The sequence below is a fragment of the Aotus nancymaae genome, unplaced genomic scaffold (genome assembly GCF_030222135.1).
Source record: "Aotus nancymaae isolate 86718 unplaced genomic scaffold, 86718_ANA_hifiasm-v0.15.2.pri h1tg000003l, whole genome shotgun sequence".
Lineage (NCBI taxonomy): Eukaryota > Metazoa > Chordata > Mammalia > Primates > Aotidae > Aotus > Aotus nancymaae.
Window position 1 is genome coordinate 6,600,586 of NW_026988414.1, and position 23,423 is coordinate 6,624,008.

Sequence of the window (23,423 nt, forward strand, 5' to 3'; positions counted from 1 at the left end):
TCTGTCAGATTTTGCCGCTCCTTAGGACATCTTTTGCTATTTTGAAAGATGTCATAAGCCCCTAACAGGTGAATTGATTATAACTGGTCAAGGATGTATACAACACGTACAAGAGGAGAATGTTTCCATATCAGGAACTACCATGTTTAAATTGTCTTAGGGAAATAATTTTCCATCCTTATGTACATCTAGATATGGTTTTTTGTTTTTAAGAGACAGGGTCTCACTATGTTGCCCAGGCTGGACTCAAACTCTTGGGCTCAGGTGATCCTCCCGCCTCAGCCCACTGAGTAGCTGGGACTAGAGTCATGTGCCACCATGTTCAGTTTAGACACAGCCTTCGAATGCTGTGGCTCTCTTTTAAGCACTGGCCTCAAATTCCTACCCTGAAACAAAAGCAAGGGATCTTTCTGTGAAGCTGGTACCCATCAGAGACACTCAAGCTGTATTTCTGAACCAGACTCAGCCATGCCAGATCTGGGTTCATCATAGAAGGTTATGCACGTTTAGTCTTTAAAGGAAGCAGCCTATCATTAAGAAATCAGATTTAAACCTTAATAAAGTAGCTGTCGTCTTTATAGCTGAAAAGAGTGCTGTATCTCAATTAAGTATAGATCATATAAAATCTTAAGGAAGCAACATAATGGAGGTAACCTGATTACATTCTCTTGGAATAGTATAATTCAAAGGAAATCTGATTCTGTTCATGTTGGTTATGTTAGGGGATTCTTGTTTTGTTTTGTTTTTTGTCCAAAACACCGTTTGGATACAAGATAGAAACTCTTTGGGATTGGGAGTTAATGACAACTGCAAGAGACTGGTAGACCCTAGTGACTAGAACCTGCTGGATATTTGAGATGAGATTAGTTAAGGCTAGGAGTTAAATGAGCTGGGCTTACTGGTGACCTACCACTTAAATGAATCTTTCTTTTCATAAGTACTTGACAAGATCTGTAAAGTAGTGTATTTAATTTACTAATTAAATTAAAGCTACTGAATAATGATTTGTCCACATTGATTTAGCTTAAATAGAAAAGATCAGCATTGTTGTGATATTCAGCAACCTTAATGGCCAAGCCAGTTAGACACAAAGGCCTCTTGTGTTTTATAGGTCAGAAGGACATAGGTAAGCCCAGGCTGTAATTGAATTGCCTGCACTGCACCCTGCAGTCGCAGATTTCCTTTGGCTTCCCGTTCCATTGTTGCACTGGGGCTTAAGAGAATGTTAACGCGGTAATAGGCACAGGGCCTTCCCCGTTATACGTCTTGCTATCGAGCGGTTCTGCATGACTAGTTAAAGAAGATGGCAAGAAGATTAATGAAAGCAAGGCTAATACAGAAGGGGGTACTTTTGCAAGACTTCTACCGAGGAGATATTAGAGCTGAACCAGAGCTTGGCTTTTTCTTTATCCTGTGACCTTTGAACCTGCCTTACTGTTGAGAGCTGCCAGGGAAGTCGACATTTTGATTGATGTTGGTACACGAGTCACTCTTTCCCATTGAATTCCACATCTGCACGAAAATAGCTTTTCTAGCAGAATTCATACTGGCTAGAAGTGATAGCCAAATTGATGGCTGAAATGCTTTTATGTAGTTTTCATTTAAACTAAGGGTATTTGATGGTTTAATTCAGTATCCAGTTTTCATAGATTCTACATATTCACTTATATGTTTTTAATGGGTTCATCAACCCATAGTGAAAGATCAGTATTAAGAATGCTCATGGGTGTGCAGACAACTCCAAACAGGCTTTATGAAGAGTAAAAGCAGTCAGTCATCAAACCAACCCTGAGGGCTCAGGGAAACTGACTTCAAGGTTTATGTAAATAAAGCAGATTATCTAGCTGTTTTTTGGAAAGCTATAGATGGGCTGATCTGAAATCTCACCTCTGCATCCACCTTAGCCCCAGCTCAGAGGCTATCTTGATCCACCCAGATGCCAGTTTCCCTAACCTGGCATTCCAGCTGCAAGGGATTGTTGTGGGCTACTTGTAAAACAACAGCCTTGTGCAGATACAGATTTCGCGTGTTCTCACTGATTTTGTTACGTGTTTATGGAGCTGCAGCCTCGCATGTGTGTGTGGCTGAATGTGCCAGTATGGGCATCCCCTGCCCCTTCCCCACCCCCAGCAAAGGAGAACAGGGAGACTGTGGCTGAAGGACTCATGCTTGTTACTGAAATCAACCTGGACACACCCTAGCCTATCCATTGGATCCTCGACACCTGATTTCTTTCTCCCTATTTGACATGGGTAGTTCTAGCAGAGAACACACGCTTGCACTCTCTCTGTGTCTCTGTCTCTGTCTCTGTCTGTCTGTCTCTCTCTGTCTCTGTATCTCTATCTCTGTCTCTCTCTGTCTTTCTCTCTCTCTGTGTCTCTCTGATGTGATAGGCATTCTAGTTCCTAAGGGAGGAGATACCCAGGAATTTTGGCATATTCTTGAGATGCTCTCATGAATGTGTGAAAGAGGAATGAGGATGACTTTAGCTACCTTTGGATGAAAGAGCTGCAGTCCTAAAGTGGACGGGTGGATAACCACAGCCCTGCTGGTGCACTGAGGGCCCAGCAGGTGAGGCAGCTGGAATACGACTGGAGCTGCATCCCAGGAAGGCTACAGCTTTTCATCAGGCTCTGTCCACTGCTGGGAGATCCAGGCACTCCAGACGTTAGGTGGACAAGTTATGTTGTGTTTTTATTCTCTAACAAGGACTTATTTCATAAGTTCCAGATCAAATACAGTAAGTACTGCCTGATTACAGAACACAACGGACTCTCACATATTAATGCCCCAGTTATTGAATTGCCTTTTCATAAGAGTACTCTGGAGCACAATCAGGAGCAGGCAGTGCCTCATCCTTTTAACAGATATGTTTCCTAGCCCTATTAAAAGGGGTCTTCATCTATCCTGTCAAAGGAAGTCTGCTGGGGTTTTTTAGTTTAATTACACTATCCAATTAAAACTCCTTGCTGCATTTGGATGCGCCTCTCCTTGGGCCTGAGTGGATATGACATTTACAAGGCTCGCCTTTCAAGCAGACAATAGTGTGATTGATGAGGTGCACATTCAATGAAGGAGGCGAGTGCCTGTGGAAGTGCTGCTTAGTGCATTTTGATTTATTTATCATCTCCTTCCAAAACAAGGGGGCTGCCGGGTAGATGGGTTTAGGCAACCAGAGGGACCACCACAATTTTTCCTAGTGTGTGGGAGGGAAAGACCTGGAGTGCACCACAGGATAAAGGTGGATAAAAACCTTAAGCAGAGGGCCAGCTTGCATCACCTAAGTCGAACTCTCTGCTTAGGTTCTCTGACCCAGTTTGGTTTCCAGTAACCTCAAGCTGCAATCTGCTGTTAAACAGGCAAATCACTGCACTTTCAGGGAACAGTTTGCTGGGGCTGGATAGCATTGGCCAGGCCCCTGAGAATTCAGCCAAGCCAGCATGTGTCCCATTGACCGACCTAGTCAGCATTAGGTGACATCTGACTTGGGCACTAGGCATGCCTATTTACACTCCCTGCATCCTCCAGAAATCCAGCAGCCTCTGTCCAGTTATCACCAGTGCTTGATGACTCTTTCTCTAACTCTGCCTAGGCACAATGAGCATTTAATAGTGCCTCTGGAATTTGGAATCAGCCAAGAGCAAGTGTGGCTCTTCACAAAGGGGTATGGAGGCACAATGGAGAACTTCTCACAGTCGCAGTGACAAGGCAAACCCAGCATCTTGCTCTTAAACTATTGCTGTTTACCCTCAGTGTATGATAGATGGGTGCTTGTCTCCATAGTTCCTAGAAAAAAGGCGTTTGACCACATGTTCTCACTCATAGGTGGGTGTTGAATAATGAGAAAACATGGACTCAGGGAGAGGAGCATCACACACTGGGGGCAGTTGGCAGGGGGCTAGGGAAGGGACAGTCAGAGGTGGGGAGGGATAACATGGAGAGAAATGCCAATATAGTCAAAGGGGGAATAGAGGCAGCACACCACCTGGTTATGTATGCACCTATGCAACAATCCTGCATGACCTGCACATGTACCCCAGAACCTAAAGTAAAAGAAAAAAGAAAAAAAGTGTTTTGTTACAGTGGGCCCTGGAAGGGTACTATGAATTTAGGAACTAGAAGATTCTACTCTGAGCCCCAGACAGTTGATAAGAAGAGCACTGCTCCCATATACATCAGCAGGTACTAGAGTTGCTCACAGGGGACGTTGTGGGTATGTTTACAGAATGTGTAAGAATGTCTGCAATGAAAATTGGCTGGTACTGAGATACTCACTGAGTTTTCTTACATTCTGTGAAAATTTGCTTCTGTTGATTGGAATATTGATATTTGTTAGAGTAGAAAACATTTTGAGGGTATCAACTTTTTTTTTTTCCTCCTGGGAGAAGCCTCCTTTTTGCTATTAAGTTTTCACTTAATTGTTGACTTGGGCTTTACGGATCCATTGTAACAAAACAATTGCCTAGGTAAAATGAAAAATTTGTATACATTTGCATTTTCCTATAGATTTTGATTACCGTTTTCTCAAATTCATACTTTCTTGATTTTAATATCAGAAGATATCCTAATTGAGAAGAGGGTAAGGGCAGGGGCTGTTCCCTACTGAAAAATTCTGTGTGAAAGATTTCTCAGCTGGATAAATGATGGGGATAATCTGTTTTTCCTTGCCTCCTGCCAAGCTCCAAATTGTTTTCATAATAAATAAATGGAGAGCTTAGATTTTAAGTTATTCTCTTAGACATGGAAAAAGTAAGCCATAGTTTCATGAAAATCAAAATGTGTATTGCTTACAAGAGTCCATAGGCAACTTCCAACACATAGTAACTGCTACCAGATTAACCTTTCTATCATAAGTGATTAGAAAACTGAACAAATGTTTAAAAAATACTTTTAGACATTAGAAAATATGGAGTATAGGACTATGGTCCCTGAGAGAAAGGTAACAAAAGAGGTGAGACTGATGATCGACTCAGCTTTTCCCCAGAGTTTCCCAGGAAGAGAAAACCCATGGAAAGTATGACAGTCTTTCTGAGCTGGAAGACAGAGGTAAAAGGTGGAGGAGGCTAAAGCAACTGAAATTTGCAGAATAGAGTATGGAAGGGAGAAAGAGCTCTGGAAAGAGCCCCTTGAATCTTTCACTGTATACGAAACTATGCATGTCCGCAGTGGGACCTTGCAAGGCTGGGCAAACAACTACTGGGGAGCTGTAAACTAGAGTTCTGGCTAACCAGAGTGGAGCATCCAGGGTATTTAGTAGTGATTCCAGGAAGGCCGTATCTTAGAAGTAGGACTAAATTAGGCATAGCCATAGACTAAAGACTGCTCTAGTCCTTGCCAAAACCTTAAAAGGAATCTTGAAAGGATCAAACTGATCCACAAGTAAATTAGCCTCTACCAGAACAAAGCTTAATACTCTGTAAAGGACAGCACAATGTAGAACCCACAGTGTAATGTTGATAGTGTCCAGCATTCACTTAAAAATTACTAGACATGCAAAAAGCAGGAAAATGTGCATCATAACCAGGGAAAAATCAATCAATAAAAATAGAACCAGAAGAGTCAGTGGTGATAGAATTCACAGAGAAGTTCCTTAAAATAGCTATTATAAATATGTTCAGGGACTTAAAGGAAAAGAACTCAGAAAGAAGAAAAATTAAAACTTAAAAAGAAGCTAATGAAAATTCCAGAGCTGAGCAGTACAATGCCTGAATCAAAAAATTCACTAAATGGTCCAAGCATGATGGCTCACGCCTGTAATCCCAGCATTTTGGGAGGCCGAGGTGGGCACATCACCTGAGGTCAGGAGTTCGAGACCAGCCTGGCCAACATGGTGAAACCTCTTCTCTACTAAAAGTGCAAAAATTAGCCAGGTGTGGTGGTGCATGCCTGTAATCCCAGCTACTCATGAGGCTGAGGCAGGAGAATTGCTTGACCCTGGGAGGTGGACGTTGCAGTGAGCTGAGACCCTACCACTGCATTCCAGCCTTGACAGCAGAGTGAGACTCTGTCTCCAAAAAAAAAAAAAAAATTCACTAAATGGGAACAGATTAGGATGGTGATGAAAAAAGATCAGTGCATTAGTTATCTATTGCCTCAAAACAAATTGCCCCAAAACATAGTGGCTTAAAAGAGATGTAACATTTACTGTCTTACAGTTTGGTGGGTCAGGTATCCCACAGCTTAACTGAGTCCTCTGGCTTGAGGTCTCTCAAAAGGCTGCAGTCAAGTTGTCAGCTGGGGCTGCAGTCATCTCAGGGTTTCATTTAGACAGGATCTTCCAAGCTCACTGAGTGATTGCTGGCAGGGTTTACTTCCTTGGAAAAATGCTCAGTTCTCCAAAGAGAAGCTTATAGGATAGAGCTGTCAAAAGTAAGCAAGAGAGAGAGTGCTAGCAAGGAGTAAGTTAGTCTTCTATAACTTATTCTCAGAAGTGACATCCCAACACTTCTGCTGTATTATTAGTTAGAAGCAAGTCGCTAGGTCCAGCCCACAAACAAGTCAAGGGCATCACACGTGGGCATGAAAAGCAGAAGGTAGGATCATTGGGCGCCATTTCAGAATCTGTGACAATCAGTGAACTCTATGACATAACAATAGAAACTATTCAAGGCACAGAGAAAAAAATGGATGAAGAGATTAGAGCCTTTGGAGTGACAGCGGATGTTCTAACATATGTAATTGTAGTCTTGGTGATGGAGGGGAAAAACTATTCCGGATTTTATTAAAAATATCAAACCACCAATCTTGGAAGCCCAGTGAAAAGCTAAGCATGGTAAATATAAAGAAAACCACATCAAGGCACATTATAATCAAATTGCTGAGAACCAGTGATAAAGAGAAAAATCTTAAAAGCAGCCAAAGAGGCCAGGCACAGCAACTCATGCCTGTAATCCCAGCACTTTGGGAGGTTGAGGCAGGCAGATCATGAGGTCAGGAGTTCGAGACCAGCCTGGACAACATGATAAAACCCCATCTCTACTAAAAATACAAAAATTAGCAGGGCATGGTGGCACATGCCTATGGTCCCAGCTACTCAGGAGGCTGAGGCAGGAGAATCGCTTCAACTTGGGAAGTGGAAGTTGCAGTGAGCCGAGATCACACCATTGCACTCCAGCCTGAGTGACAGAGTGCGACTCAGTCTCAAAAAAGAAAAAAAGTAGCCAAAGAAAGAAGACATATTGCATAGAGAAACCGAGATAAGAATGGTTGCTGACTTCTCACTAGAAATAATGCAATCCAGAGGACGATGGAATGACATCTCTAAAGTGCTAAAAGAAGAAATCTGTCAACTTAGAATCCTACATTCAGTGAAAATATCCTTCAGAAAGGAAGATGAAATAATGACATTCCAGGCAATCAAAAAATGAAATAATTTGTCACCACTAAACCTTACACTGTGAGAAGTGTAAAGGCTGGAGGGGGAAAATAACAGAAGGAAACCCAAATCTGCACAGAGAACTAAGAGCACTCAAAATATCAGTTACCGATGATATGGGATGGACCAAGAAAAGGGGAACAAGCAAGAGAGACAGTTTTCAGCGGGAATTGGCAAACTGTGGGCCACAGGCCACCACCTGTTATTGCATGGGCTGTAAGACAAGACTGGATTTTACAGATAAACATTTACAATTGATGTGATAATAGAGAACACTAATTTTTGATCTCATTTAAGTAAAATATCCCCTCAACCAAAGAAAAAAAACTACATGTCCTATTAGTAGATCTGTATTACCCAAAAAACGTTTTAATGATTAAATTTTGAATTTTGTCAATGAAAAATGTGGAATTTTTTTCTCTCTCTTATGTATCTACAAAGTATCCTCAGTTTTATCTCTTGGTCCATAAAACCTAAAGTATTTACTGTCTCGCCCTTTGTAGGAAAAGTTTGCTTGTCTGAGAGTGGAGGTGAAAAGGGAAGGGAGGAGAACCTCCCCCATCAGTGTTCCAAGTCCTTTATATGCATTACTTAATTCTTGCAACTCTGTGAGGTTGCAATAATTAAGTAATCTATACTCATTATACAATTCTAAGATTGTTGGACTTCCTCCTATGATAATATAATCCTGACAACTTGTGAAGCAGATAATATTCCCATTTTATCAATGAGTTAACTGGGGCTCAAAGAAGCTATATCACTTGTCCAAAGTTCTCTGTCGATGGAACAGAGGTCCACATTCTTCTCTCTGCCACTGACACAAAGCCAAGGCACTTAAATATCTGTGTTTTCTTATTTTTTATTTTTGTTTTTTGTGGTTTTTTTTTTTTTTTATTAAAATAGAGATAGGGGTCTCACTATGTTGATCAGGCTGGTCTTGAACTCCTGGCCTCAAGCATTTCTCTCATCTTGGCCTCCCAAAATGCTGGGATTACAGCTGTGAGCCACTGTGCCCAGCCAACATCTGTACTTTCTTGAAGGAAGAATAACCCTAGCTCCAACTCAGAGTGTATAGTCTTTTTTTTTTTTTTTTTTTTTGAGATGGAGTTTTGCTCTTGTTGCCCAGGCTGGAGTGCAATGGCGTGTGACCTTGGCTTACTGCAGCCTCCACCTCCTGGGTTCAAGTGAAGCAATTCTCCTGCCTCAGCCTCGTGAGTAGCTGGGATTACAGGCATGTGCCACCACGCCCATCTAACGTTTTTGTATTTATAGTAAAGACAGGGTTTCACCATGTTGTCCAGGCTGGTCTCAAACTCCTGACCTCAGGTGATCCACCCATCTCAACCTCCCAAAGTGCTGGGACTATAGGCATGAGCCACGTGCCCAGCCTAAAGTCTTATTTTTTAAACAAATTTCACCCATTCTTGGTTATCTGGTTTCTCTTCCTAAAGGATATTAATGCAGAATATTAAAAGAGGGGAGAGAAAATGACAGAACTTAAATAATAAAGACTGAGAAGTGAAAGCTGACAAGAGTTGAGCAAAAATGAAACTAAACAAAAACTATCGAAGAGCATTCCAAGAGCTCAGTAAACATTGTAGTGTGGTGCAATTTTGTGGCACCACATAGAGCCTTTTGCAACCCTGGGAGAATCATGATGTTCAGTACTTCCACAGAAGAAAGTGATAATGCAGTATTTTCTTTGCCTTAAACTCTAATGCAGAAGGAAGGTGTATAATATGGAATTTTAATGTTTAAAATGGAAAAAGGCTTTTTGCACAAAAGTTACCCTAGCTCTCCACTCCAGTGATTCTGGATAGATGAGGTTTCATTTGTAGTAATTTGGCCTCCCATAGAGTACTTGCAAACTCAAGCTTGTCATAGACTTTAAGTCCCTCCAAGAGGAAATTTCCAGGTGTAGAACTTGTTTCTTATCTATTTCTCTAAAAGTTGAAGAATAAACCTCAGCCAATACTTGGTTATTGAAATGCCAGAACAACCTGGTTATTTTACCAGAACAACTTACCCATGAATTGAAGCATCAAAAGGCCCTCATAAGCAATTGTTCCTAATTTATTTCCTGAAGTACATGGAATCATTTCTGCTACATTCAAAAGTTGGATACTTGTCTCAGGGAATAGCGCTTGTTTAATTATCTGCATTGCAAGCTGAACCAGCTATTTATTTCATGGAACATTATTATAACTTGAAAGAACAACTGACAAACTATGGTTGTTCAAATGCATATTGGGCAGACCTTTTCTTGAAAATGAAGAAAGTGAGTCTGTCACTTCAAGGATAACAGGTGATAGTATTTAATGCCCATGATGAAGTTCAAACTTGCAGGTGAAAATTAGCGTTCTGGGAAACTTCCATCACTGTGAGCTTGGCTTCTCATTGCTTAAAGACTTTTCTGATATGATTAGTGGTGATATTAATGAATGTGATTTTTTTCAATATTATATAATGAAATATGTCAACATTTGGAAAATCTGCATAACTCAGTGAACCAATATTTTCCAGACAACTGCAAGATGTTACAAAATCAGGCAAGGGGAAAAATTCACAATGTAAGACAGACCAATGGATTTTAATGTAACAGAGTACAAAAAGTTTATTACTGAGGTTTATATTCCACATTGCAACTAATCTTTAAGAAACTACCATTTATCAAGTTCGGTGTAGTATCACAGAGGAATATTTACAAAGAAGAACATTAAAATATGCCTCACTTTTTCAAAAACTTATCTGTGAGGTTGGCTTTTCTTCATTTACTTTAATCAAAACAGTATATCACAGCAGATAAATGCAGAAGCAGATAGGCTAATTCAGCTGTTTTCTGTTAAACCAAATGTTACAGATTTCAAAAACATAAAATAGGCCAGGTGCGGTGGCTCACGCCTCTAATCCCAGCACTTTTAGAGGCCGAGGCAGGTGAATTGTCTGAGGTCAGGAGTATGAGACCAACCTGGCCAACATGGCAAAACTCCCTCTCTATTAAAAATACAAAAATTAGCCAGGCCTGGTGGCGTACCCCAGTAGCCCAGCTACTCGGAAGACTGAGGCAGGAGAATCGCTTGAACCCAGGAGGCGGAGGGTTGCAGGGAGTCAAGATGGTGCCATGCACTCTAGCCTGGACAACAGAGTGAGACTGTCTCAGAAAAAAAAAAAAAAACATGAAATAATGCCACTCTTATTTAACACTGGGGAAATATAAGGGTTTTTCCACTTCAAAATATGTTAACTTTTAATGGGCTTATTATTTTAATGAATTAATCGATATTTTTTAATTTCTCAGTTTTAATTTCTTCCTTTTTTCTTTTTTGAGACAGAGGCTTGTTCTTTCACCTAGGCTGGAGTACAGTGGTCAGTACTCCAGGCATGATTTCAGCTCACTGCAACCTCCACTTCCCAGGTTCAAGCAATTCTCATGCCTCAGCCTCCCAGCCCAGCCTCAGCCACACGCCACCACACCCAGCTAGTTTTTGTGTTTTTAGTAGAGACAGGATTTCTCCATGTTGGCCAGGCTGGTCTCAAACTCCTGACTTCCCAAAGTGCTGGGATTACAGGTGTGAGCCACTGCACCTGGCCGAATTTCTAACACAATAAATATTGATAGGTATAATCCACATAAGTTTTCTGGACTCCTCAATAGTGTTTAAGAGTATAAAGGGCTTTTGAGACCAAAACCTGTGAGAACTGCTGATGTAAGGTATTGAAAATCATCTTATGAAGCTTGGGACTTTATTCTGAGGATGATAGGAAAAGAAGCATTGCAGAGTTTTAAGTAGGGGAAGCGACATGTCCAGATGGTGTGTTTTAAAAGAATGACTCCTGGCCTGCTGCAGTGGCACGCACCTATAATCCCAGCACTTTGGGAGGCCAAGGCGGGCAGATCGCTTGAGGCCAAGAGTTCAGGACTAGCCTGGCCAACATGGCAAAAGTCCATCTCTACTAAAATTACAAAAACTAGCTGGGCATGGTGGCACATGCCTGTAATCCCAGCTATTTGGAGGCAGAGGTGAGAGGATCACTTGAACTCAGGAGGCAGAGATTGCATTGAGCCCAGATCGTACCACTGTACTCCAGCCTGGGCGACAGAGCAAGAATCTGTCTCAGAAAACAAAAAATGACTCCTGTGGGTAGATGTTTGACTCTGCAGAAGACATGATCAAAAGAAGGAAAACCAGAGAAAAGGCAATAGATGATCAGCATCTGCGCGTGGTCACAGGATACACAGGGACGGAAGATGAACATGTGAAAACGAGGGGACCAAAGGCCCAGTACTTGGTGAAGCCTCCAGTTGTGCCACCGCAGCTGCCAGTTTAAGGGGAGATGCTGATGCCAGATCTGGACATGCTGCATGGGGGGCCATTTGTAGCTGGCAGCTGTACCCGCTGGTCGGCTCTGAAACTGGAGAAAGGTATAGGCCGCATAGCTGCTTCAGGTTCATCAACATGTGAGTAGTAACTAAAACCCAAGGGCAAAGCTGACACAGGAAAAGCATAGAGTTAGAGGAGATGCGGATCAACGATAGAACTCAGGAAGACCATCGCTTAAGGGACAGGTGGAGGTCGAGAAGATCACAAAGGAAATGTGAGGGACAGATGGACTGGAGACGTGGACCAAAGAATCAGGTGACTGTGCCTCCAGGGAAGCCAGGACTTTAAGAAGTGTCGAAAACAGCTGAGAAATCTCTACTGGATCTCTCAACATTGAGGGCATAGTGACCTTAGCAAGAATGTTTTTGAGACGTTAGAGGAAGGAGAGAAATCACATTGCCATGGGAGTTTTTATAATTAGAGATTTAATTATGTTTATAGGAAGGAGCCACAGAGAGTGAGTTTGAGAATACAGGCAGAAATGTAAGTAGGTCAGGCACAGCCCCTGCTCTAGAGGTCAAAGAGGTCATTATTACAGTTGCCCAGTCCGCTGCCTCTGCAGGGGTGCTTGGGAAGGAGCACCACCTTTTGCCAGCTGAATTACTTTGAGCTGAAGCTCCCTGCAGGCAGCTCAGAACTGTTGCTTACAGTGAAGGCTCAACCAGGAGGGAGTTTTCAGACCAGGGACCAGAGAACCCCAGTCCAGCATTTTCTACTGGGACCTACAGAAAGACATAGCTTTGCCTAAAACAATGTGTGTGTTCCCCCATCAGTTTCCCCCAAGAAATCCAATGAGAATGTTCCCCTCCCAGGCCAGAGGGCCCAGAAGACATCAGACCTTGGAAACTCAGTTTTCAAAAAGTGTTCATGCCTGATGTAAAGGAATTGAAAAAGAATCCAAAGCCTCAGAGCTGTTCTTCATAGGCTTATTTATAATAATGGCAATTTTATAAGTAACTGGAAACCCAACAGGGATAGCAGCTTGACCTGTATGTGGCACGCATCTACTGGCTGTAATAAAATGCAGCCATTGAAAACAGTGGCTATAGAAATTGTTGCAACAGGGAAAGGGGTATAGTAAAATGTTAACTTAGAAAAACTCAGCTCAACTTTTAGTATACAGTCTGGTTACAACTATGCAAACAGGCGAGAATGTTAGGAAAGAGGCCGTGGATGCCACTGTGCTAGTGTTGGGATTACGGGGTGGGGTGTGGAGGTTTTCCTCTGTCTTCTCAATTTCTGGTATTTTTAATAAGCTCTAATTGTTTAATTGAAAAGGAAAAGAAACAGCTTTATTTTTATTTTTTTGGCAAGTGGTAACACCTGGGGGTTTAGACAGAGGTGGGCCGCAGGCTCATTTTGGCAGCTTCAGCTGTGACCAGTCATGGCCAGCCACAGTCAGTGCTGGCAGCTTGTGTTATAAGAGACCCTCCCTTGAGACGTTTCCTAAGGCAGATGGAAAGTAAAAAATTGATAACTGGGTGTGGTGGCGGGCACTGTAATCCTAGCTCCTCAGGAGGCTGAGGCAGGAGAATCTCTTGAACCCGGGAGGCAGAATTGCAGTGAGCCGAGATCACACCACTGTACTCCAGCCTCAGCAACAAGAATGAGACTCCATCTTAAAAAAAAAAAATGGAAAAATTGAAAATCAAAAAAAAGACCCTCCTTTCAGTTGATTTGAGGTGGAAATCTGGGAGCACCCCTTTTAGCAGGCTGTGAGTGCTGTTCCTGTATGTTTAAGCCATCCCATCTCATGACCACAGCAGCTTTTCCAACATGGCCACGCCCCTGAATTGGCCAGAAAAACCTGTTTTTTCAGTACAGACTCCTGTTTTAGTTAGAATCCATAATACAGAAGATAAATTACAGCACAAAAACTCAACGTCTCCACTTCTGACATTCGTGCCACTAATTAGTTTCTGCTGGGTATTATATTCCATCTTCTCTATCTTTGAAAAACTTACATAAATGTAAATACATTTTTACATATCCAGATTTTCACTTCATTACTGAGGATCTGAGGTACAGTTTCAGTATCTGCCCTGAGCATGTGACCAGTGCTTAGATGCCACATTTATACCCTCTTTTATTGCATTTTATTTCTACAGCACTGTAAAAGCAAATATGCTCAAAAGAGGCCCAATTAAAAGTGAAATCTTCAAAGTAATGAGCATTTTATCATCAAATATCAGTTCCATCATAGTTATATGAATTACCACTCTACCCATTGAGTCCCTGCTATATGCAGGGATATATGTGACATATAAGAGGTGACTGACAGATGCTGTTTCCTCCTTTACGGCCAGGCAAACCTGGAAAGGGACAGTGCCTTGCCAAGGTCCCACCACTGAAACATGGCAGAGCTAGGGTTTCATCCTAAGTCTAACTTCAGGGCTTGTGCTTTTTTTCCTCTGTGTCTCAGGCTTTTGTTAAGCCTTAATTTAAATAGAATTCAACAATTAATGCAAAATAATTAGAGCTAATTGGAATATTAAACTTTACTTTTTTAATCATACTAATTTATAACTTGTTCTCAGCTGATTTTTTATTTATTTATTTATTTTTGAGACGGCATCTCACTCTGTCGCCCAGGCTGGAGTGCAGTGGTGCAATCTCAACTCACTGCAACCTCCCATCTCCTAGGTTCAAGCGATTTTCCTGTCTCAGCCTCCTGAGTAGCTGGGATTGCAGGCATGCGCCACCTGCCCAGCTAATTTTTGTATTTTTAGTAGAGACAGGGTTTCACAATGTTGACCAGGCTGGTCTCGAACTCCTGATTTAGGTGATCCACCTATCTTGGCCTCCCATAGTGCTGGGATTACAGGCTTGAGCCACTCCGCCCAAGCCTCTCAGCTATTTTTTTTACAAAGACAACTTGCTCCTATGACTTAACCCTGTTCCTGTGAAAACTGCTGGTGGTCTTAGAATTTTCAAGGGTAACTTGCCCACTTCTAATTCCCTCTAATGCCCCAGGACAGGTGCCTGGTGGACTGCAGCTGAGGAGGTCGTTGGCCCCCTCTTCTACCTTAGGTGAGATTTAAGATGTCTGAGGCTGATCGCATCTGGTAACAGGCATTCATCTGTTCACTCAGTATTTAAGTGTGGGCAGTTCTTTCTTCCCAGACACCCATGGTGGAAATTTACCATGTAGCATAAATTACTCATGTTTATTGACAGATTCGTTTCCAGCAAGATGTCAGTGAACTTTTTATACTTTAATATGCAGGTCTTGGTCTAGGTGAAATTATGAAAGTGTGGCTTCTGATTATGAGCTATTCTGTTGTGAAAGAGTTTCCCCGTCCTGCCAACATTGTCTTCTCTGTAGTTCTCATCTCCATTCCTTTTCAGCATCCTTTCTGCACCTGTCTCGCTCAAAACTGCACTCACTCCTATCTGGCTGACTATGGTAACTGGTTACCTCGCCTCCAGGCTCCAGGGAACCTGGGGGAACACCCTAAAACACAATTTGCCCATTTCTTTCACTTGCCCTGCTTAAAGCCCACTAGTGGCCCCCATCAGCTGGTGACTCCAGCCACTCTCACCCCTTCGTGCCTGCCTCTCTCTCTCCCCCCTGCCTGCCACTTGACCCTGATCTGCCCAGAGCTCCCATGGAGACCCTGTATGTTTACCTATGCAGTATCCTTGCCCTTTGACATCTTCCTCTTTTCCACCCTTCTCCACCCTCACCTTTACCCAGCTGACTCCTGCCCTTCTCTAAAACTGCCCAAGTGCCAGCGCCTCCCAAGAAACTGTCCCTGGTGGTTCTTCTTCACCTTCACCCCGGTCAGGTGCCTCTGCCTTGGCATCTCCATGGCAGCTCCCTGTGCTTACCTTCTTCACGCTCATCATATTTGACTCTTGGTGTTCATTTTTTTGTCCTTTGCCCTAGGCAGAGCCCAGACTGGGGAAAACTGCCCAACAAAACAGGGCTGCTAGTGAGGGGAACTCAGGGCAGAAACGCCTGTGGAGTGAGTCCGCCCCATGTCCTATGGCCCAGCATGGCTGCTGATCTTAACCTGCACTTGCCCCCCAGGGTTCTGCTCATCACTCCTCAACGAGAGCAAGAAGGGGCTGTCAGCTGGGGCTGTCCACCATGCCTCGGCCCACTGATTAACTTCCACAACTCTGTAATTGTTCAAGTCCAAGCACAAGTGCTCCACAGAACATTTTCTTCCCTCTGTTCCCCTCTCGCCATGATATGAGTGCTTTCACTGGAAAGGACAAATAGACCGGAGGCTTGAAGGACAGTGGAGGAATGGCGGGACGCTTCCTCCTCCTCCTCCCATGTTTCACTTTTCCTCAGATGGGTGCTGGGTGAGCCCTGGGGACAGGCAGGGGACACACAGTCTCCATGTGCAACAAAATAAAGTCAAAATTCCGAGGACGGGGGATTTGGGGTCACTTGGCTCAAATATGCAGCCTTTCAGGAGACTTGGCTTAGGATGATATTTTTGTTTGTTTGCATGTGACTGTGCAGATGAACCACAGGCCTCCCCTCTGTCAGCCCACAATTGACAAGCTTCATAGATGCCATAGTCCCAAGGGGACAGCATCAGAGCTTCCTTTCTGAGGCTCCTAGGCCATGCAAACTGCATATAGCATGTGCTGTGTACAGGTTGGGGTCTGCCTAAATCACAGGAAATCTGTTTAACTGTCTCAGTTGTTCAGGCAAAACATGCTGTAGTGCTTTGAGGTTTGGTTCGGTTTTGTCAGTGACAAGCAGGAGCAGGTGGTGTGGACAGTCCATGAGCTGTCTTATCAAAGCAGTCAGTGAACCCCGAAGCTTTGGGTCTGCAGGTCTCCCTAAGACCTTCTGGTTCTTTCTAGCCCCAGGCCTTGGTATCTGTGTCTGTCGTGGCCAGGTGTCAGCAGGAAGGCCTCCTGGAGGGGGTGTCTCTTTGTCCTTCACAGCCCTGTGTCCTTTGTAGATGGCTCTGCTTGGCCACAGCATGGCCACATGCTGTGGTGACACAGGGATGTCACCAATAAGACTCTGATGTCCTGGGTAGATCCTGTGAATGTGAATATACACAGACGCACCCGTGTAAGGTCCACTTTCTTATTAGAAACACGTAATTTATATGTTAACAGAGTGATTAGCTTCCAGTCGGGAATTCTAACATTTTAATACCATGATTTAGAATCAGGCTAAATTTGTCAAGTGTCTAAAAGTGAAGTTTTTCAGAAATTATTAGGTAATTTTTTCAATTTAGGATTTATAGTCACAATTAGTACATCCTAACAAGGTTTCCAGGATAAAATACCAGTGGCTCAACTTTTCTGGCCACAAATGTACAACATATATCAGTTTATTTTTGGAGATCTGAAAAATTAGCTACTGTAAATAAAGTCCCCAAGAAGATTTCTCCGGGAAAGAGGTGAACTTACAGTAATATGGGTGATATATTATTAATTAATAACTGTGACCAGCCGCTGCTTCAATTAAAAGGACAACGGATGAGAGGACTAATAGAAAGGATATGCTGAATTTTAATCTTACAGGCACGAAGGTCTGTCGAAAGACTAGGGAAGGTCGTTTCTGGGCATCTTGCAGGAGGCCTCTGTATTGGAGATGTCACCCGCCGCTCTGTGGTCTAGGAAGGTTTGCTGAGTACTGACTACCTGTCTCTCTTGAGCACTGTTCCTTTGCTTGCCAGTAATGGAAACCAACTTCAGTAGCTTAAAGAGAAAGAAGACTTTCTTGGAAGGCGACAGGAGTCTCCCAGAACCCAAGGATAACCTGTGCCGATAGGCTGGGGCAGTCCCATGGGCCTGAGACTGGGAGTCCCAAAGCCCCTCATCTTATTCTCAGCTCTTGTGCCAGTTTAGACAGCCTGGCATCTGTGTCTCCATTTAGAAGAGGGAATCTGATTAACCTTCTGGACACAAAAGGACAGGCCCAGATAATGTAGCCATGGCTGCAGGCATGATAAGTCAAGCAGGTTTCTTTGGAGGGCCACGGTACCATGTAGTAGGCCCACACAACAAACGCACCTAGGAGTGTAGCTATGAAGATTGACCCAAGAAGGCGCTAGCTGAGCTGAGCCACCAAGGATCAGCAGGTCTTTTCCATCCAGGTTAGTGAGAGAGACATCCCAGGCTCAGGGAAGAACCTGGGCAGAGGCTGGTGTGGGCAGGTGGGAGTGTGCAGTGCTGTGGCAGCCTGTGGCCTGTCGGGGCAGCAGAGTGAGATGAGGCTAGACCAGGAAGCAGTCCCAGAAATGACAGTGTCATCCTGAAGGTGGTAGGAAGGGGCATGGAGAATGGGGACCAAGGTCAGATTTGTATTCAGAAATTCTGGTCGCTTTGTAAAGTGCCAGCTTTCCATGGTCCCCTGCCCTGCCCCCATCCTTCCAGGATGGAGATGACCTGAGGCCTTTGGGAGCAGCTTCCAAGCAAGGTCAAAGACCAGGATTCCCCCTCTCCAGGCAGGAGTCCCCTCCCAGCAGGAGCCCAGGGGCGGGGTGCAGCCTCATAACAGCATGGCCATTGACCCTTCTCCTTCCTGTTACTCGTTTATCTGACTTTAAGCACAGTTAGTTTTAGAGTAATAATGTGGAGTTAATTAGCCTTCTCCCTTAAAAATGCCACCTTTTCCATGTAATTATCATATAGCAGTAGTTCTGTAAAGCCTTCCTAACGTGGCATTCCCTTGAATGCATTCCAGAGCAGAATGGGACCTAACTGGCTATTGGGTCTTTTTACAGTGTTTTTCATTGTCCATTTTATGCCCACCTGTAATGAGAAAATGAACTACTCCTGGGAAGACGAGGTGCTGTTCAGCCTCCACTTGCTCTAGCTTGAATTGGAATGATGGGGAGAACATATGGAGGCCCCCACCACAAGTAACTCACCAGAACCCCTCAACACAGCTTTTCTCTCTCTGCAGGTCACGCAATATTTAAACTCACGTATCTAAGCAATCACGACTATAAACACCTCTACTTTGAATCCGACGCTGCTACCGTCAATGAAATTGTGCTCAAGGTGAGTGTTCCTTCTCAACCCACAGACAGGGTAGGTGGGTCCGGCTTCTGTTTGGACTGTTTCCGGCCTGGCTGCAGCCCCTCCTATTCCACAGCTCTGTACAAGGCTCCCAGGCCCAGTTTTGCAGAGGAGGAGCTGCATGGCTTGCCAGCCACCCAGGGGTGAGTGGCCATGCCAGGGGCCACACCAGCCCCAGGTCAGCTGCTCTGCACCTGCTTCAGCCAAAACAGGACCGCCTTCGGTTTCCTCCCAGCCCTGGTAACCCTGGCTCTTCCTGTATCTGTTTATTCCTTTTATGTACTGTTTATTTTCCTGCAACTGTTGTCAAGAGCTCCTTGAAGCTCCTTGAGCAGACTCTGAGGAAATTATTATTATTTTGAAGACACCTTAATTATGCTCAAGGTGGTTTTTGCAACCTGTTCTAAACACACCTAACTTTCTGCTAGATGTGTTGCCAGACCTAAACAGTACTACCGAGCACCTCCCGTGTGCCGGGCCAGGGCCTGGGATGCCACAGTGATAGACTCTGTCCCTGCCCCTGGAGAGCTCTTCCTCTGTTGGAGGAGATAGGCATGAAACAGAAAATGACAAAGAGATGGTTAGTCTCAAAGGTGTGGGTGTGTCACAGTAAACTGACTTGGGGTGGAGGTGTGGAGGTAGGGAGAGCTGAGCCCTGAAGGGTGAATGAAGAGGCACAGATGTTACCCAGGTAAGGAGAGAGGAAGCACCGCAGACAGGCAGCCTTGGAGGCGCTGAGGCAAGGCAGGCACAAGGACCTGGGGGGCCGGTGGAGCTAGGCCACGCAGGGCCTTCCAGAGTGGAGTATGGCTGAGAGAAGCTCTGCTTGGCGTGGGAGCCTCCGGGGGTCGTTCGGATTTGGGAGGTCTTGGATGGGACCTGAGATCACACATTTCCAAGAAGCGCCAGGTGCTGCCTTGGCTGCTGGTCTGGGCACCACACTCTGAGCAGCCCTGGACTAGGTGTCTCAGCCTCTCCCAAGCTGAGAATCCTTTCTTCAAGCCAAATCGTATGTAGATTGATCAGACAGGAAAAATAGCTGCTGTGCCAGAGCAAGAGTGAGGACCAGAGAGGGCTCCCCCACCCCTAATTGTGTGACCCTGGCTAGTCATATCACCTTTCTGGGCCTCAGTGTCCCCACCTGTAAAGCGGAGATCATGGTACCCATGCCACCCCACCCCAACAGGGCTGCTAGAGTACAAGTCAGAGGAGATGTGGGACACCTATGTAAGTTATTCATTCTCTTAAGAGTCGAAGTCATGAAGTAATAGCAAAAGTAGCAAAGACAGGCTGAGGGATTGCACAGTGCAGGACCTGGGCCAGAAGCTCCACATGTTCCATCACAGGGCGTCTTCACAACTCTGTGAGGTCACGAGCTAAAGGAGTTCCCATTTCCCAGAGGAAAAGTGAGGCTCCAGAAGAAAGTAGCAGAGGCAGGGTCATGACTCCGATAAGTTGTCAGAACCAGAACTTGACCCCAGATTTTACAGATTTCACACTTGTGTTTTAATTGCCCAGTTGTGTATGACCTAAAAGTTGAGTGAGAGATTTCAGTGAAATAGAATTGTGGTACATGAATATATTGAGACACGTTCCCCATGGCTACAAAAGATATTCAAAAGCAGTAGATGGTGATTTAAAAGAGCAGCTGGAAGGACAGTTTGGAGCAGAGACAGAGTAGCATGATTAGCTGGCTAAAAGGTAGAGGGTTCATAGACCACCCTGAGCAGAGCCATCCTTGGGCCAAGGAGTAGGGGCATGGGGCCTGCCTGGGAGTGCTTGCAGCCAGCGAGCTTCGAGTTACCCACTGGAGCATCACAGACAGCACAGGCACCTTGTGCAGAGTGTTCAGGGACCTGGCAGAGAAATATTCCATTACTCCGTCAGGGGCTGGACGTTTTTTTTTTATAGCCAGCATTAAAATATTCAAGACTTGAGAAGGATTCTAGTAAAATTATAATCCTGTGTTTGACATCAGAATAATTTTCACAACAGCAGATTGATGACAGAAACACAGGTTTACGACTTCAGTATGAGACTGTGGAAGATCAAGTGCAGAGAAATCATTTTACAGGTCCAAATGCTCCCTCGAAGCAGATGCTTCTCTGCAAAATCCCTGAGGTCTGTCACTTTCCCTAAAGTGTCTGTTTCCATATCAAAATATTTGTAGAAATATTGCATCATGCACAAGACTCCGGAAGAATTGTAGCATACCCAGGCCCGATTCACTTAGAGAGCTAATGACCATGATCCTGATGGAAGATTAGATAGTACCTCTCCCACTTCTGATTTTTTTTTTTTTTTTTTTTAAAGACAGTCTCTCACTCTGTTGCCTAGGCTGGAGTGCAGTCACACAATCTCTGTACACTGCAACCTCCACTTCCCAGGTTCAAGTGATTCTCCTGCCTCAGCCTCCCAAGTAGCTGGGATTACAGGCACTCGCCACCATACCTGGCTAAGTTTTTTCTATTTTTAGTAAGACAAGGTTTCACCGTGTTGGCCATGGTAGTCTCGAACTCCTGGCCAGAAGTGATCTGCCCACCTCGGAACTCCCAAAGTGCTGGGATTACAGATGTGAGCCACTACGCCCAGCCCCATCTCTGATTTTTATAGCAATTGGAATACTTAGTTTTATCCACCATTCCTGCAGTGTCATGAACGTGTCTTTGTGAGCTTTGCACCAGTACCAAACAACGGAGGCCCAGCCCTGTGTCCAGGAACTTGGCAGAAATGTTGTTGCCATCAGAAGCTCTTCAGGGGTCAGTTTAGACTCCAGTAATGCATGCTTTTGTTCTAGAATTCGGCACTTTGCATAAAATGAGAGCCCAGATGGAAATGGAAGGGAGGAAATAAGAGCCACAAGCCAATGTCAAAGAAAAATCATGAGCAAGCAAACCTCCATCGAGCTCTTTACACTTGTAGAAATGTTAACATCTCCCGTTTACTGGGAGTACATCTTCTGTCCATTGTCTCGTTTAATCCTCCCAACCGCCCTCTGGAATATAGACACCGTCCCCATTTTATAGACAAGGAGATGGAGGCCCAAGGTCACAGAGCACACAAGGGTGGAGCCTCTGCTTGAACCGGACCCCGAGAAGCTCCAGAGCCACCCTCTTCCCACCAAGATGTCACTGAGCTAAGCCATGGGTGGTCCCTAATTCCACAGGCTTTGAGATGAATCTTAGAGGAATTGTCGGGCTCTTCAAATCAAGTTCTTCTCGTGATCGAGTGATGGAGGCTGGGGCTTTATTGACCATGAAAATTCCCTATACTTTTATGCCTTAAGCTGTAAAATGCACTGAAAGTGAAACACTCTATAGTGCATAAAATTGTGCAAGTTTTAAGCCACAGCATATTAACCAGCTAATGGCAGACCAAAGGGCGTTTTTATCTTTTGATTATTACATTAATCTTCCATTAAAATTATCTGTGTGATTATCACAAAGCACTGAAGATAATAAATTTCAGAAATAGTTGGCTTGTTAAGGATCATTTTAAAATGCTTTTGTCAAGTTATATGTGCCAAAAATACACTGAAAACACGAGGTTGGCTGAGTGTGCAAACAATATAATCCAAAGATTGCTTTTATTAAGAATGATAAAACCTCTTATTTCCATACATTGTATTGTCCCAAATCGTCAACCTGGCCCTGCGGTCCTCATGATTTATTGCTCTCAGCTGGTAACTTGGCGAGGCAGCGGGCAGAGCGTGTCAGGCCTTCTGTACTCACACACCAGCCTTTAACGCCTGCTGCTCCGACCAGCAGAGCAGAAAGTTGGGAGGGACAGTGTCTTAGCCTCGGCCATCTGAGGCGGTACCATCTCGCACTGCCTCCCCCAGGAGTGCTCTGGTTCCTTCTCGGAGTCAGCAGAAGCTCCTCTCCCTCTGGCACAGGACACATGGCCCTCAGTAGAATCAGCAGAGGCAGTGGCTGGCCTCTCTCGTCGGAAATATTCAGCCTTCTAGTCACAACTTTTAGATATTTGCAGGTGAAGAGAAATAGCGTCTGTTCACCAAAGCCCCAGCCAGAGGGCAGTGGGGACAGCCAGAGGAGGCAAGGGGGTGCTCGTCAAGTGCCTGACACCTTCTAGCTTTGTGACCTTGACTAAATGACATCATTGTCATTGGCCTTGACTTCCTCACCTGTGCATGGGAATGACAGTGGCATCTATCTCAAGGTTATTGTGAAGATTCCATGAGTACCGAAAGGCACCCAAGCAGTGCCAGTTGCCACCACTGATTTTACACTGCTGCCGCCCCCACCCCCACCCCCCCAGGCACAGACACTCCTTGCGGTGTGCTCCTGCTGTGTCTTGATGCGTGCTGCTTCTCTCTTCCCTGTTGTGCACTCAGAAACTCCTTATCCCTCAAAACCCAGTTTACTCATTCCCTCCGGAAGCCTTCCCTGCTCCACACCTCCCTGATACTCCGCCCCGTTCCTTGGTGCTCGTCCTGCTGCTGGATGCTCACTCACCAGGCAGCGAGCTCCTCAGGGCCCGGACCAAGGCTCAGGGCTGCAGTGCTAGTGAAGTGCCAAGCTGTGCCGCTGCCTTGAGAGTGGGAGATGTGCTTGTGGCTCTGGGCAGACCCTGGGGCTTCGTGGAAGCAGCAACATGCAGAAGGCCTGAGAGGAGCCCAGGAGGCAGCCCCGCTCTTCACA

At 44.7% G+C, this 23,423-nt stretch overlaps 1 protein-coding gene across 4 annotated transcripts in view; it reads left to right on the plus strand.

Moving 5' to 3' along the window:
• MAPKAP1 (MAPK associated protein 1) overlaps nucleotides 1–23,423 on the plus strand; it is a 273,338-nt gene that overhangs the window by 246,876 nt on the left and 3,039 nt on the right. For all 4 annotated transcript variants that reach the window (XM_064377972.1, XM_012458134.2, XM_064377978.1 and 1 more), the window contains one exon: nucleotides 18,647–18,744. In XM_064377972.1, the coding sequence (XP_064234042.1) occupies nucleotides 18,647–18,744 (98 nt within the window). The remainder of the gene's footprint in view (nucleotides 1–18,646; nucleotides 18,745–23,423) is intronic.